The following is an 18,001-nucleotide window of genomic DNA, read 5'->3' as shown; positions in this document are numbered from 1 at the left end:
GCGTGTGTGTGTGTGTGTGTGTGTGTGTGTGTGTGTATGTGTGTGTGTGTGTGTGTGTGTGTGTGCGTGCGTATGTGTGTATGTGTGTGTGTCCATCAGCGACTCTGACAAAGTGAATAGTCTAGTCACATGTTCAACAGTTACACGGTGCAAATGTGTGTATACATTGATTGACAGCAGAAATTGATCCAGAGAGTCATGAACTGTATTACATGTTATGACCCATTCTCTCAAATTCCTCGAAAGACGTTCCGCCTACTTCTCCTGTAGTGCTCACATGTTGAGAAAGTTATTCTGCGCTGTGTGTGGCTGTGTGTGTGAGTGTGTGCGCGTGTGTGTGTGTGTAAATGTGTCGTATTACGTTATCATGTTGTGAGTGTACTGTAACTGGTGGGGCTGGTTCTCAGAATCCTTGAGCAACAACAAGCCAGCCAGGGGAGGCAGACTTGTTTGTTTCTCTAAAGTTGGAACTCTGTGTCCAGATTCGACTCGGAGGTCAGAGAATAACACTTTACATAATCTTCTTATAATCTGATTACAGAAATCAGGAACGTATAATAACATTAAGTCATAAAGCACACTAGAAATTGTGTAATTTGATGTAATTTTCTGCCAATCTCTAGTGGAACTCGGTTGTGTTTGTTTGTGCAGCAGCAATCTTTCTATATTTAACTTTGTTGTTATCCTGAAGGAATTTTGGTTTTCAGCCATGCATTAAACCTATAAATACGCTGATGACAGGATGTCCTGCACACTATGCTCAGGAGCTTAATCTGTTTTTGCAGCATCATAGATGTGAGTGAACATTTGCATGTTTATTTGAGCAGATCTAAGCATGTCTGGAAGTGCATAGAACTGATGCCATTAGTTATTTTGCTCTGGTTCATCTGATTGATCTCCTGTCATCATCATACTCGGCTGCACTCTGTAAAGGAAAGAGACAGACGCAGAGAGAGAAGTTGATTAACACAGACATATGTTTTCATGACGTCTTTTAGTTTACCGTTACAGTGCCTGTATCTCTGCCAGTCTGCAGCCTCCTTCTATTTCTGTAAAGGGCATATTTATTTATGTATATGCACATATGTCAGGAGCACTCTAGTAAATACTATATATATATATATATATGTATATATATATATATATATATAAATTCTTCTCAGGCTTCTCTCTGTCTCTAACCCATATTTTTGTTTTATTTATTTATTGAGGTTCTAGCAACAATTACATAAATTATATGTCCAAATCAGAATATTTTTTCAAAACCTTAACAATACACAACACAAAAACTTACTACTTTACAAACATGATACCCAAAAAAAAAATAGAATAAAACACACACACACACTCACACAGAAACACCACCAGGCTGACAGCATTACATTCAAATTAATAGGGTATGCTGTAGTCAGTTCCAATGGTGTTAATTAGGTAGAACAAAGTCTAATCCAGGTGAGTCCGTGTCCAAGACTGGTTGCTATATCTTAACAAATCCCTCAATATTGTCATGAAGGGTGCAGGTCAGCTTTTCCAGAGGGAGTATTCTCAATACCTCCTTATACCGATCATCCAGCGCAGGGATGTCATCAGAGAACCAGAATTTGAGAGTCTTTCTTGCTATTTCTAGGATTATTCCAACCAATTTAGCATTGTGGTTGTTCCTTGCACTGTCCACTTTAGCAGCCAAAATCTAACCCATATTATTCTAATCTGTCAGCATAATAAAGCAACTACATTACAGGCTATATACTGTACATACATTACACTTCTTATTACTTGTTAGATGTCAATATGTGTTAAAAAAAACACTGATATTTTCCCCTCTTAGAAATAGTTTGAGCTTTCTTGCCGAGAGTTAGATGAGAAGATCGATACCACTATTAGGAGTGTGATATCAGTCTTCTCATCTAATGGCCTCAGCAAGAAAGCAAATGAGTGTATTTCCCAAAATGTGCCAAACTGGAACCTCCTGAAAGAACACATTAAGCCACAAAGATAGAGTAAAGTGTTGCAGTTGTATAGTTGTGGTAATTAGGGTTTCTACATCCGAACAGTTCAATAAGTATAACTTGCATATGCTATATTTAGTTTAAAAAACAGCGTGAGCTTTACATTCTTAATTTGCTAAAGTGACGTCTGCTATTTGAGAATCAAAACATACTAAGAATAAAGAGCAATAACCTGGTCTGGCCTCGGTGAGTCACTCAGGGCACGTGGGTAGATTTACATTTTGGAAACTGAGACACGTCAGTACGTTGCTCAACTACAGATGACTTAAAGTCTTCTGAATGTCAATGCTATTCTTGTCTCCTCTGCTCAACACACTACACTTGTATTTCTTTAGAATAAGAATAAGGACACTGTTTACTGTTGCTCTTCTCTCAATTATACATATGATGATAGGAAGATGCCCAGACATATACTGTTCTGCATGTGCTTTTTAAGATTTAGCCAACTCTGTGGAATCTAAGATTGTTATTATTGTCTTATAGACTAGTATGTAGTTTTGGTCACTGGGCTTTCACATGTTGTGTACTATTCTGCTCATAGTTAAATAATGGAAATGATAGAGAATGTATCTATTTATAGCATTAACATTAAGAGGAATGTAATGCTTTAATCACACTTAGGCATCACAGCAGTAAACTTGTCATCCATATGGAAGATTTTACTGACCTCATTTAACCTCATCCCTTTAATATATTGTACTGTATGACAACTATGCAGAACTTCCAGAAAAAACAAGCTGAAAAATTGGAATGATATAATGATATCTTTTTTATCAAATATAACAAAACATGTATTTTAACAGCACTACCAACCCTACCTTTAATGGTCCAAGTCTGCAGGTGTAAATGTTAATACGTTGTTGATAAGTGCATTTTGGTCCAAATGCCCTGCAGCTCTTTTCCAGAAGGTCAGAGGTCAAATAGTCCATTAGAGGGGTTTTCCTGATTAGTTAAAGCTTAAAAAACAAATCAAGTGTCATACTGGGTGAAGCAAGGCAGACAAGGAAATGTAAATTTATTTATATACAGTAGCATATTTCATACTCAAAGGCAACCAAAAGTGCATTACAGATTACACAATAAACAAATCATAAAAAAAACCCAAAAAAGCAAGCAAGCAAAAGCACACAGAATAAGAACAATAAAACAAACGAACAAATAAAGTTTATTTACAAGAAAATGAATTAAAAGCAATGGTAAACAGGTAGGTCTTTAGCTTGGATTTGAATATAGTCAACATTGTCTAAAGTTTTAGCTCTAGCTAGTCTTAGTGAGGATAAACACAGCCACAACATGGCAACCCAGCAGTAGTTCTTTAAAAGGGCTTATAAGTGATCTAAAAGATATCAGTATGATTTATTATTAGGGCTGGCAAAGTTAAGGCAATAATAACGCGTTAACTCAAAAGTGCTTTAACGCCACTAATTTCTTTAACGCAATCGATCTTTCGGATGTTGTAGCGGGGTCACATGAAACTAGAAAAACTTGAGGAATCCATTGGTACCAACCATGTCATACCAGCTTGTCACGAAGGAGGTTAAATAACGCTCCGAACTAAAGCTAAATTTTGGCGAGGAAAAACTGACATTTGCTGTCATAGCCATTTTCAAAGGGGTCTCTTGACCTCTGACCTCAAGATATGTGAATGAAAATGGGTTCTATGGGTACCCACGAGTCTCCCCTTTACAGACATGCCCACTTTATGATAATCACATGCAGTTTTGGGGCAAGTCATAGTCAAGTCAGCACACTGACACACTGACAGCTGTTGTAGCCTGTTGGGCTGCAGTTTGCGATTTTATGATTTGAGCGTATTTTTATGCTAAATGCAGTACCTGTGAGGGTTTCTGGATAATATTTATCATTGATTTCCAATAATAAATATACAAATACATTTGCATAAAGCAAGCACATTTGCCCACTCCCATGTTGATAAGATTATTGAATACTTGACAAATTTCCCTTTAAGGTACATTTTTAACAGATAAAAATGTGTGATTCATTTGCGATTCATCGCGATTAAATATTTTAATCAAGTGACAGCCCTATTTATTAACCATAAATATAGCCATTAATTACAACCTATAAATCATTTCTTAAACCTTATTAGACAGTACTAGCCTGACTTAAACCTGCAGTAGGCAGACTGTTTTAGGCATCATAGGGCAAAAATTCCATAATAACCTTTCAGCATATTGTAATTCAGGTGTTCTGAGAGAAAACTAGACTTCTGCACCTCCTCATGGTTCTGTTTCCAGGCTTTAAAAAAATCTAACCTGTGACAGGAGACTTTGGCCAATCACAGGTCATTTCAGAGAGAGAGCGATCCTATTGGCTGTGCTCCGGCTGGTGGGCGGTGCTTGGTATTTCCTCAACTGATCTCAACATGGCTGCTGGTTCACAAACTTTCTCATTTTACAGCTAAACAGTACACTACAAGATGTTTCTGAAAACATTTGAGGCGAGAAATAGGCATTACAGTAACAGAATATTGAATCATATTTGAACAGCGCTGCCTAGTTTGACCGTTTGATCTGAGTTTGCGAGTGATTGATAGCTGCTCAGTTGTTATGGTTTGCATTATGTACTTGTAGCCAGCTATAGACAGACATTTTGGGAAATGTGTCAACAAGTCTATTATAGCCTTTTTCCTAGCAAGTGCCTTTAATTGTATCTAGTGTGACTATTCCTATGTCTGTAACCTGCTAAGTCTATTCATCAAAAATAATGATTATTAAAATGTATGTAAAAAAATATAACCTAAATAGTGCATTAAAACAAATCAGTGAGATAAAATAAAGGTGAAAAACAGCTATATAATGTATCTTTAAACAGTAAATTAACTGTAAAATACTGTGAAATTAATAAAAAAAACAGTTCAAACTGTATTTTTCATTAACAGTACAAAGCTGCAAATTTCAGCGACAGTATAATAATGTTAATTTTACAGTAACATAAAGGCAACCCTGCTGCCAGTTCTTTACTGTTATTTTACTGGGACATTCTTAACAGTGTATGTATTGTCCCTCTCAATTAAACTAATAAATAAATAAATAAATAAGTTTAAAAAAATAAAAGAAACCAAATAATAATAGTAAATACAGAAATAGTATAAAATCACATACAGTCATAATATAATAAATATAATTGATTTTGAGAGGGAAATTTTCAGTCAACAAAGTGTGACGTCAGCGCCGGCTCAGCCAATCGGATGGCTCCGTGTTAGCAGTCTGGGTGTTCGGTGGGAGGAATATTTTAACTGCGGTTTAAATAGCGAAGCAGCCTCGAGCAGACAAGTCAAGATCAGCTGTCAGAGAAGCGTTACAGAGACAATGTGTGATGTGCAGACTGACCGGTGACGGACTATAAACGCTGCAGAGAGCACGTCTCGGTGGAAACATTTTGCATGGCGGAAGGATTTCAGAGCGAAGAGCGACATCAATAAGTAATGTGAGTGTGACTGCTGCTGCACTGTAACCTGCTGTTATAGGGCAATATCAAACAACCCAAAATAGCCTATTTATTCAGTGTTTTATCAGGCGGTAATGTGTTTGAATGAAGCTCCCCGGTGCAGACTGCAGAGCCTCACCCCAGATGTTGTGCAGATGTTTACATGTCGCCTCACAGGCCACACATGATACTACAATCACAGTATGAACCTCATGTTTATCTCCTTTGGTATTCAGCTTCAACATGGGCGTTTTCATGTCAACAAAAACGACATTTCCTTCTATTTATGTTGCCTATTTATAGAGGATGATGTCAGGCATGATTAGAAATATATATATATAAAAATATATATATAAATGCATTGATGTTTTTGTCCTCAGTAATCCCAGAGTGTCAGACTGCTGCTCCAGTCACATTAAATTGATGTAATTGGATAATTGTTCACATCCTCTGTCTGTAAATCCCTCTGTCTGCCTCTCTGTTTATGTCTGTGCTGTAGTGAGAGTGACATTGGAGTTTTATATTAATAACTTTTAACAATTCATAATAATTAATAGGTTCCTTTATTGTTGTTTCTTTAGTAGAACTATACAGAAATCTCATTGCATTTCAATGCCCCTTTAAGTTGTCTCGTGATTGGCTGTTACATAATGGAGAAGCATTGTGATTGGCTGTTAAACAGAGATTTCATGGAAGAGTGGGCAAGGCTTTGGTTGTGTGTGTGTGTGTGTGTGTGTGAATGGTCCCAACTGTGTGCACGTGCTCTATGTTGACAGTGATATCAGGTCTGTGGCATGTCCATGAATCAGTGCATGTGCATGTGTGTGTTTGTGAGACAGAGACAATAAAGAGCCAGGGGTCAAATAATTATGTAATCATTGTCAAACAGTCCCACTCCCAGTTATTGAGCAATAAGTCACAGAGATTAAAGGGTCACCCAAATGACAAAAAAAAAAGCAAACAGACATATTTTCACTGCAGTGGTATCTAGTCATGCAGGTACTTTTGCTTTTGAGTTCATAGCATTGAAAAGCATTTTATTTTCCAGAAACTGTTTTGGTTACTGTGGATAACCTTCTGTGAATAGTTTAATCGGAACTAATTTCCACTGTAGAAAATGAATATAGGAAAACCAAAACTGTCTGCATGGATAGATATCACCTAAACCTGCAGTAGGCAAAATATTTTTGGCATCATTGAGCAAAAATTCCATAATAACCTTTCAACATATTGTAATTCAACTGTTCTGAGAGAGAACTGGACTACTGTTTTCAGGCTTTAAAAAAATCTAGACCGTGATGGGAGACTTTGGTCAATCACAGGTCATTTCAGAGAGAGAGCGTTCCTATTGGCTGTGCTCCGGCTCGTGGGCGGTGCATGGTATTTCCTCACCTGATCTCAACATGGCTGCCGGTCACAAACTTTCTCATTTTGCGGCTAAACAGTACACTACAAGATGTTTCTGAAAACAAATAGGCATTATAGTAACAGAATATTGATTCATATTTGATCAGCGCTGCCTAGTTTTACCGTTTGATCGGAGTTTGTGAGTGATTGACAGCTGCTCAGAGACGGCAGACTCCAGCTCGGCTCTGATTGGTTGTTTTCCTCCGGTCTGTGAAATCACACAGAGGCACATGTTTTTTTTTTTCAGATTACCTGTCTCATGCACTACTGTCATTATATAGTGACCATTTTATACAAATATTTTTTTAATCATATTTGCTCCAATTCTACCGACTGCAGCTTTAAATTAGAAAATATGCTTCTTATAATTTGGATTGAGTGACCTGTCAAAAGACAGAGAAGAATTTTTAAGTTAGTTCCTGTATTCATAGGTTTAATGACATTTTTGTAAACAGTAAACACACTTACAGTATACATATCATTTGATGTGATTTAAGCATGAGGTTCAGTCTGGACGCAGTGGATTCATTGGTTTAGTAACAGTGTTGTAGTTTGTTGTATAGCCAGCTGGCCAGAACAAGCCTATGTTGAGACTGAATGTCACACTTGGGTCGGATGTACAACAGAATAATGCTGAGTCATTAGAGTCCCATTCTGAGATTCACAGTAATTGATAGGTGTTAACAGATCATCCTCGTCATATGAATGCTTTCACATGGTCTGCCAAAATATTGAGCCATCTGTCCCCTAAGCATGCTGTAATAATAGGTGTGTGTGTGGAGACAGAGACAGAGAACGCCAGTATCTGAGTCAGCATAAGCAGGTGGCAGGTGGAGATTTGAAGGGACAGTTTGTTATATAGATAAGACAGTGATGTCACATATTATCTGCCTGTGTGTGTATACATTTGTCATTTTTTCCAATGAGAAAGCTTTTTTGTTTCTATATATCTCCCCCCAATTTCCTCTTAACATTAACTAATGTTATCCATTTCTCCAGTCCTCCTTCTTATTCTTCTTTCTTTTCTTTTTCTTCAGAATTTCACTTTTTCTCATCCTCTTTACCTTTTCATCCTCTCTTTCTGCCTCATTCCTCCTCATTTCCCCTCCTATTATATACCTCTTTCTTCCTTTCTTTCTTTCATTCTTTCTTTCTTTCTTTCTTTCCATTTTGTTACCTTTTCCTTTGAATGGCTTTCTATCCAAGACATTTAGCAGAATCTGATGTGATGCTTTCACCCTGGTTTGAAGCCAAAGAAACACTAATGGCACGTAGTTTAATGACGTGTTTGGCGTGATCAGGCCCATCATTGATTCGGTTGCATTGCACAACAGATGAAAAGTGACTTTAGATATTTTGCAATGGACTCAATAAAATATGTTTACCCTGTACTTTCACTGATGTCTGCAGTTGCTCACACAGGACCATTGGCTGATGTATAATGTAGTCTAGCATGTAGATTGTAAATACTCACATGGTCTTTCTATGTTTAAATATTTGACTGAAATATCTATTTATCTATTAATAAGTATAGCGAGTAGAATTGATTTCTCCTGGAACGCTGAATGTATTTTCTCACTATTCTCTCTCTCAACAACCACCCATCTTGCAGCCCAGTGAATGTGTTTCCCTGTCTGCATCTCTCTCTCCAGGGCTGTGTTTGGCATTCTCGACAGAGAGCATTAGAGGCTGTGGATCAGAGAGACTGGCACAGCACCACACGATTACTCTCGTCCCCGATGGAGTGTATTAGCATTACAAAAACATACAAAACGTCTTTTTTTAGGAAGAGCTGAATGTTTTAACATCTCTGCACCCACCAGTCGCAACCGCAAACACCACGCTCAGCAACGCCACAAGAACACAGTCATTGTTTATGGTTTCAATAGAGATTGCAAGATTAGCTGGCATGTGGTGGCAGTAATCGCACTCAGTGGATCAATAATGTATTTTAATGTGGCAGGGAGGCCTTGTGGTTACACAGAACATCTCATTTGTCAAGAGTTTGATCCCTGACAGCCAATAGGTCCATTAAAGGTCATTTGTCCTGCCAGTGTGTGATGCCGTGCATACGTTAAAGGACGGAAATGTAAATAAAATCTCATTTATTGGACAAAAAAGAGAAAAAGAGATGTCTTTGTGGGAAAGTAATCAACAAAAACTCTCTCTCTTTCCTTCCCTGTCTGTCGCCAGATACAGACCATGAACTATGTGGGTCAGTTGGCGGGCCAGGTGTTTGTGCAGGTCAAGGAGCTTTACAGGGGACTCAACCCTGCAACACTCTCTGGATGTATAGATGTCATCGTCGTCCAGCAGCCCGATGGCTCCCTGCAGTGCTCCCCCTTCCACGTCCGCTTCGGCAAGATGGGCGTGCTGCGTTCCCGTGAGAAAGTGGTGAGATAATAGGGTGCTGTCTCCCTCACACTTTCACTGTCGCTTTCTTTTTCATTTTTCATCGGCAGCTCAGAGACTGTTGCTCACACTTGTATTTTGACAACAGCATAAAGAGTAACGTTTTAATCAGTGGTGCAAGAAGTATTCAGGCCTTTTACTTGAGTAAAAAAATACCCTTTTACAAGTACAAACCTGGCATTCAAAATTGTAGTTACTTTTCATGACAAATTCACACGTTGCAACAAAATTCTGATGATATTTTATGAGTAACGCAGTAATGTATTTCAGCAGGTCAGAAACAATATTGTACTTACTGAAAATTAAACAGTAGTGCATTACAATGCTGCATTCCAGTACATTAAAAATGAATGACAGTACATCACCCCAACACTGTGTGTGAATGAATTTCTACATCTTTGTGGATAATTTACACACAAAAATACAGTAATTGTTATCAGTTAGATGAGATGGATAATTATTTACAAAAGTAATAGTCACTAAATATTTCAACACAAAATCCCATTTATCATGTTAATTTAAAGGGCTATTATTGTGTCCTGCAGGTGGACATTGAAATTAATGGAGAGCCGGTGAGTTTGCAGATGAAGCTGGGAGAGAATGGAGAGGCCTTCTTCGTTGAAGAGACCGAGAACACAATGGTGAGTAATGATTGACAGAGTCGTTGCTCTGAGTCAGTGAGCTCACACACAAATATAGGACGGAACATAACTTGCTGACATGAAGACATGAAGGTCGTACCGGCTGAACTAAAATAAACTAAAAAAGTGCTTGAGTGGACTGGTAGTCATAGCGAAGACATTCAATTCTTGCCCTCTTGCATTATGATTGTTCTAACTGATTTCACCACGTCAAATACATGTCATTGTCATTTTAAATATTAGGTTTAGATCTCTAGTTTTACTCTCTAGACAAGTCCAGAGGAGGTCAAATTGTGCTCCTGCTCTCCTGTAGTCTGAGATCCAACACGAGACCGCCGGGCAGCTGCTGGTGGAGGCTTCAAAATCTTTTAATAGTGATCGGCCTGTCATCACCATACAGTACCATTGTGATGTTTGGCCAAAAAAAAATCTAAACGGAATGATCTAAAGGTAATTTTTCTATGAATTCAATTAAGTGCAAAATCAAGAGTGTCCTGTCCTTGATAACACAAAATATGCCACAAGATCAGAATTAAACGGAAATGCAATAATTCGATCATGAATAACGTTTCTAATAGAATCATGTAAAAGATTTCACCGTAAAAATAGCTTAATGAATGGCACATTAAAACAACCCAAGAGTTGTCTGAAACCATAAAAATAATCAACACCAGACTGTATTAAGACTAATACTGTATATCAAGATCTTGAAATACCCCCAAAACATCGGCAGGCAGAAGAAAAGTACAAAGTTTCTGCAACAGTGATTCGATTTCACACAGATGGACCAATTTTTACAATTTTATGTCTAATTGTAGAGGGTTCCAGGCAGAGGGACGCAGCACACATACAAGTTATTTTACTTCAGGGGGATTTTGGGAACTATGAATGAAGAGCATAGCGGTTTAATATATATTTAACATAGTTAAAGTGGGTGTAACCCGGGGAATATTTTTTTACATTCAAAATTTGTTATAGTTTTTATATAGATAGTATATATAAATAAACAGAAGTGTAATGCATTCACTTGAGAAAAAAAATATTTGCCTTGTTTTTTTCTGAATTAAGGAGATTATTATCTCAGAACTCTGAGAAAAAAAAACAGCTCTTGTTTTTCTGAATTTACCAAACACCTCAAAATCCCAAGAGAAGTTCTCATTTACTTGAGAGCTCGACTTCATGGAAGCAAACGTGTCCCATTCGTTTAGTTTAATCCAACGCTGAGAAACCTAAGAATGACGTGAGTGCAACTGAGGCACAATTTCCTGATTGTGTCTTGAGTCACGACGTAACCAGCATGAATGCATTTCAGATGCATCATCTTATATCTGTGAAGCACGCCATATCGGTTCAACTGATCCTGGAGAAACACCACAATCTCCAGCAGATCAGAATGTGCTTTACGTCTAAACAACTGTAAGGTTCTGAGGTGCCGGCGCAAAGTCGACAAACTGATATCATCTGTAGGCTATTACTTAAAGACATTAGTATCTTCCAATGTCTCAAACCCAAACCAAAATATTTGAAACTAAACAGACGGGACATGTTTGCTTCCATGCAAGCGAGCTCTCAAGTAAATGAAAGCTTCTTTTGGGATGTTGAGGTGTCGTCTCGTTTATTCAGAAAAACAGAGCAGAATTTTTTTCTCAAGTGAATGCATGCTGTATAAATGTGTCTGGAAATTATAAATTATAATTTTAGGCTTTTTCAACAGCAGCCTGTCTGTACAACTCCTGTGATGTGAGTGTGTTTATACATTGTAATGGTAGAAAATGAAGTACATGAACCAGCAAGTCCAGTTTCAAAGCTTATCAAGCACTAAAGCTACAGCTGTTTAACTTTCCAGGGTTGTAAAATCCAGCCTCTAAGCAGTATAGTCATGGCAGCACTAATATTTTACTTCATCAAGATGCCACAAGGTACACGTCTCAATGTATTCTTCTGACAAATAAGGCCGATCCATTAAAACCCTGCAGTGCAAGTGCAGGTTTAGAGCATCAAATCAAATCGTTCTACTTCAAGCAATGCCGTACAGTGAGACAAGCAAACAATAACAAAGTACAAAGAGTACCAGGGAGGAAGTGTATGGATGATAGAAGAGACAGCAAGAGAAGAAATAAAGCACACAAGGAAGAAACAAACCAAGAAATACAAAAATCGGACTACGTAAACGCTGATAAAATGATGTGATTATATGGGGAAACAGATCCTGGCAGAGAGATGAATGACCTTACCAGTCAAAGGACACATGGATAATGACATCTATTTTTGAAATTTTGGAAAACAATCTGATAATATGAGATTCTATTTGTACAAAAGCAAATAAAGACGTCAGCAAATCAGCTGAAATATAAGATGAAGAACAAGAGGGAACAAGAGCCTATGTCCCTGTGTGGCATCCTGTTGGCCAGCATGACTTTAGTTTCCTGGAAATGAACCATCAGGACAGACAGAAAGCATAAACACACACACACACACACACACACAAACAAGCAGTGTACAGTTTGTAACATTTTAACACGATTGTGGAAATCTTATTTTCTTTTTTTCTCTGTCAGACAACAACTGAGCGACTTCTAGTTATATGCTGTTCTCCTATGCATGCATTGCCAGTAGTAACTCAGTAGCCACCGTGGTTATTGTCTTCTAATGCAAACCACCTCTTCTCATCTCCTGTTTTATTCATGTGCATGTGACCTGCATTGCTGGCATCAGCGCCAGAGTTCAGGGTTCAGTTCTCAATAGGGATGCAGAAACTAAAAATGTATGGACTTAAAAGGTACTTTAAATAAAGCATCCTCCATGTGCGTCACCGTGTGTGCTATGAGGTATGCACCCAGGAAACACATCGCCCATTCATCATGTGGAGTCCTGTGACAATGTGACAATGCCACTGACAATGTGAATAGTAATAAAATACTTGACAAACATCCAATCTTCTGAGACGTTATCTGTCAAACTAGAGTTGTACAGAATTTGGGTAACTGTTCAAAACAATACAAAAGTCCTTGCTAAATAGCTTCATCCATAATAAGTCATGTTACATAGAAGTATGTGCAGCACAAATGCAAATAGAGCAGAAAACAATCTGACCTGGGAACATTTCCTTTTGTGTTGACAACTGAGTCTGTAAAGTGATAGACGAGGATTCATGGTAAATCGGAGGGTCAGGGCCATGAGGGGGAGCGCTCGACTGAGCGAAACAAGGATGAGTGGTGAGCATGATGAGAGTTGGCTACGTTTCCCTATTAGGAATTCAGAGGAATATGTCATAATCTGAGAAGATCTAATTCCTAATCTGAGAGAATGGTCTAAATCTGCTTTCAATACTCACTGTCTGTCAATCAGTCAATCCATCGATAGGTGCCATGGTTGCTCTTTAGAGTGGGTCCTGCAAGAATATTGTAACGCCTCAGTCTTAAATGGATGGGAAATAAAGTATGTTTTAATGCCTTAGATGCTTTTTCAAATTCAAACAAACGCTGGGAATTATTTGCAAATTCTCTTTGGCCATGTCCGTCCCACTGTTTGGGTCTCTCCTTGACATAACTTTTCCTCCCCAGAGTGGAAAACCACCAGAGAGCTATTTATAGCTCTGCCAAATTCACCTTCCCCACAGTCGGTTGCACACAGACTGCACTCAGGAACTGTCTGCCACTGATCTGTGTGCTGTCCAGACAGACGAGACAGACAAACAGATTGTGAAAGATGTGCAAGACAAACAAGACATGCAGAGGCGCAGATAGGCGGACAGTACATACAACATATACCGTACTGTACGGCACTTAAGCACAGAAAAACACACACAGATGATTGCCATAGTATGGTCTGTTTCAGATTCAAATGATTTATCTTCCTTCAATGTTTTTGTTCCATCTGTCTGTAAAGTTATTGTCTCACCACTTTGAATGGAAAAAGATCAACAACATCTTTAGGGAACTATTTGGCATCAAGCCAGATCTTCTGTGCGTTTTCTACCCAACCTCCCTCGACTCCCTCTCTGTTCCTCAGGGGGTAATAGTTAAAATTTGAGGATTTGTCAGGGCTTGTATATTGTCAAATAGATTCCGCATGGGAAACATTAACCAAATTAATCTTCAGGCTAGAACATGAGGAATCTCTGAACACCTGTGGTAATAAAACCCACATGCTGTAATTTATCTTCATGTGGTTACTTTGAAATATCTCGCTCTAATAATCTCAGTTATTACAACATGTCATCTAGTTATTGTAGTGTATAAACAAACACTGTATTGCTGGTCTGCTTCATGGGTGAAGTGGGTTTTTCTCAAATGATAGAACAGAATTCTTACGTCACACATTTCCTTGATGCAGGTAGATTCAGTTTTGTGCAGAAAATCGTATTCACAGAAATAACACGTCTAGTTTTGAGAGAAAGAGTTATGTTAGTAGATTAGTTAATATATTGAGAATAAAGCATCCAAAAACATTTAAATGAACTAAAAGTGCTTTGGGTGTGGATCTTTCCAGCAAGGTTAGAGCTCTGAGCAGATGAGCTGTGACCTGGCATAGTACACATCCTGAGCACTGTCCCCTTTACTCTCCCATCAAAATGAATTGGGCTACGATGGACTGCGTCATGACACGTGCACTGCAAGGCATGTGTCAGTCTGCACTCTTTGGATCATCTCTTTATCTTCCCCTCTCTGCCTCTGTGTCTCTCTATTTCTCTTCCTGGCATAGCCTATAGTCATTACAGTGAGACTGTGAATCTGTGTGATTTTACTAATCTGAGCTCAAACCCAAATTCCCATCAGATTATGTAGATTTGCATGTGAAAAAAAATCTGTCTCATCAATCAACAACACTCAGTTTCTACTCCACAATGCTGTGTTTTTGTGGTATAACACATATGCATATCATATTTTTTAGTCAAGCTAGCTGCGTTGCTCCAGACTGAAATATCTCAACAACTATTTCATGGATTGCATTGAGATTTTGTACAGCCATTCATCATTCTCAGACTTTGCCCCCAGCAACACCAGCATGTTGACATTTGTTGTTTGAAGTTAAATTTCTCAACAACCGTTCAATAGATTGCCATGAAATATGGAGCGCACTTTCATGTGCCCCTCAGGATAAAATAAATTGTTTGTTCACCTTGGTGATCGTGTGACTTTTCATGTTGCACCATCATTAGGTCAAAACTTATCAAATACCTGCTAAACTAATTACATTCCCATCAGCTGTACTTTGGGTTTAGTGCAACTACTTAAAGAATTGGTATGAAATTTGGGACATTCATGTTCATAAGTGAATAGGCCTAATGATTTTGGTGACCGCCTGACTTTTCAACCATCACCATTTTTATTCAAAATGTTCACTTAAGCAGTAAAGTTTCAATTGAATGTGTACTTTTTTGTGCTAATTAGCAAATGCTAACAATCTAAATGTTAAACATTACGCCTGCAAGACATGTTTGCATTGTCATTGTGAGAAAGCCCTGTGCCGAGCCCTGTGCCAAGCTACAGCAGCTGTAGACTCTTTAACTTGTTCCCCACTTTATCTTCATCAAACACTGTTAATTTCAGTTTGAGTTAGAAGTTAATCATGATATTTGATGACCTCAAATGACCATGTCTTGTTTCTGTGTTGACAGGAAATTGTTCCGTCCTACCTAGCAACGTCACCCATCATGTCAACGGGGGCAGAGTTGATGGAGTCCGCGCTGGGCCGGGGCGGTTCTCGTCACCATGGTACAGTAGGCCCGGTTGAAAAAACACATTTGGGAATTTTTGAAGATGTGTGTGTGCTTTTTTTTTTTAACAGTTTTCATGCTACTCTCTCACATCACATAGACACCATCCCCTGCGGCTCACTTCCCGTCCAGAGCCTGGGAGTGCAGCAAGGTGATGGCGGGATGATGAAGAAGAGAAGGAAGAGGAGGAGGAAGGCACGGCCAGAGGCGGGCAGCGGAGGAGGAGGGAGGAGAGAGGAGAGCGGGGAAGAGTTCTCGGACGACCAGGACATGTTTACTATTGACATGAGCTCGGATGAGGAGAGAGAGTCTGACAGCAGGTGTGTGTGTGTGTGTGTGTGTGTGTGTGTGTGTGTGTGTGTGTGTGTGTACACACACAATTGACTGATTGATTGTGTGTTTCAGTTTGAACATTTTAGACTTTCGGGATTGACCGAAAACCAGAAATACCGTAGTATATCTGAGCCAGCAGCTTATGGGTGTTTGTTTCTGTCATATTAAAATATTTGGAGACTGTAAGAGGAGTTTGAAAGGGCCTTCCCTCTATGTCATTATGTTGATATTTGTGTGTGTGTGTGTGTGTGTGTGTGTGTGAGAGAGAGTGGGTTATTAAATGCCAGTAAGTCTCTTCCATTGCTGTGGCAAACAACCTTCGTCAGCAGTCACAATGCTGTTTGTGAAGCAGATGAACCAGCAGATGCCAATAACCCCTCTAATTGTGTTAAGCAGAGAGACTGTGTGTGTTTGTGTGTTAATGTTTTTCAGGCATGAATGAGTGTGTAAGTGGTTGTTCTCACTATCTAAAAAAAGGGCAACATGATTCAGAAGAACAGGAATATAAAAACAGGACATTCGGTTAATGCTAAAATTGGAATTTGTCCATTTATAGCAGTATGGCTCTTTGGGTGGGAATGTCGACCACTTTGGTCCAAACTGAAATATCTCAACAGCTATTGGATTGATGCCATGACATTTTGAACAAACAACCATGTCCCCCTTAGGATGAGTTGTAATGGCTTTGGTGATACCCTCACTAATCATCTAGCGCCATCATCAGGTCCAATATTTATGTTTATAACAACATTTTGGTACCTACAAAGCTAATGATATTCCACCTTTTTTTTTTAAGGCTGTCAAAGTTAACGCGATAATAATACGTTAATGCAAATTTGTTTTAACACCACTTATTTCTTTAACGCAACTTGCGATTTTTAGGTTGTAGCAGGCTTAGTTTTAAAGCTAGAGTGAAGATAGTGAGTGAATATGAAACTAGAAAAATAACGCTCCAAACGTATGCTAAAGTTTTGCGAGGAAAAACTGGCATGGTTATTTTCAATGAGGTCCCTTGACCTCTGACCTCAAGATATGTGAATGAAAATAGGTTCTACGGGTACCCACGAGTCTCCCCTTTACAGACATGAGGGATTCTGGACAATATTTGTCATTGTTTTGTATTTTTAATTGATTTCCAATAAAAAATATATACATACATTTGCATTAAGAAAGCATATTTGCCCACTCCCATGTTGATAAGAGTGTTAAATACTTGACAAATCTCCCTTTAAGCTACATTTTGAACACATCAAAAATTTGATTAATTTGTGATTAATCGCAATTAAATAATCGATCGACAGCCCTAATTTTTTATTATTCTTACGTCTCAATTCAATAGAATCATTTAAGTGATTCAAATTAAATTCTTAGAAACAAATTAGGGAGATAAAATCTGTCTGCATGTGTGTGCATGTTTGTGTTTACGTAGATGTGTGAAGCTTTGAAAACCAGCTCTGTTTGTGGGACGTGCTCCAGGGATTTGTTCCCACAGTTTTCTCTGTCTCTTTGAAATAATGGCTCTTTTTTTAGGATGTTAACCACATGTTAGTGCCGGAAAATTCCAGAATCCCTTAAAGACATGAAAGAATGTGTGTCTTCCTCATGTCATGCTTAATACTGTGGTTACTCAAACAGGCTGCTAAGGTCGTTTTTCAAAGTTAGGACGAGATAAACAGACTATTATTTGTGTTGGAACATTTTACTAGCATAAATAAATCACTTGTTTTACTTTATTTGGATTTGCAGAGACACTATTTATATAGTATGGTTTGTTCACAGGCTGTGAAATAATGTGTGTGTGCATATGACTGACATCTCCCTGCATGTGTGTGTTTGTGTTCAGACCTGTGTACGGTGATCAGGGGTCTACAGCCAACACGCACACACACCCCAGCACTGACTGGATCCGTCCACAGAGGTATTACTTTGACACAAAACACAGACAGATACACACTTAAACGTATTCTCGTCTTGTTTAACTGTCTAGTAAACTCTTCCTGACCTTTATTCAGTTCTTTTTTACTCTGTTC

General features: G+C 38.5%; 1 protein-coding gene across 2 annotated transcripts in view; it reads left to right on the top strand.

Annotated features, from left to right (window-relative positions):
- lpin1 (lipin 1) overlaps nt 1-18,001 on the top strand; it is a 35,157-nt gene that overhangs the window by 3,602 nt on the left and 13,554 nt on the right. The window contains exons 1-6 of one of the 2 annotated variants that reach the window (XM_037746569.1): nt 5,293-5,459; nt 9,060-9,260; nt 9,824-9,919; nt 15,540-15,636; nt 15,739-15,958; nt 17,815-17,889. In XM_037746569.1, coding sequence (XP_037602497.1) covers nt 9,069-9,260; nt 9,824-9,919; nt 15,540-15,636; nt 15,739-15,958; nt 17,815-17,889 — 680 coding nt within the window. In that variant the 5' untranslated portion in view covers nt 5,293-5,459; nt 9,060-9,068. Of the gene's footprint in view, nt 1-5,292; nt 5,460-9,059; nt 9,261-9,823; nt 9,920-15,539; nt 15,637-15,738; nt 15,959-17,814; nt 17,890-18,001 lie in introns of those variants that run through there. The other variant, XM_037746561.1, reaches the window with a different exon arrangement.

The sequence above is a fragment of the Sebastes umbrosus genome, chromosome 2 (genome assembly GCF_015220745.1).
Source record: "Sebastes umbrosus isolate fSebUmb1 chromosome 2, fSebUmb1.pri, whole genome shotgun sequence".
Lineage (NCBI taxonomy): Eukaryota > Metazoa > Chordata > Actinopteri > Perciformes > Sebastidae > Sebastes > Sebastes umbrosus.
Note: the sequence above shows the minus strand (reverse complement) of the source record. Positions and strands in the feature narration are given on the sequence as shown.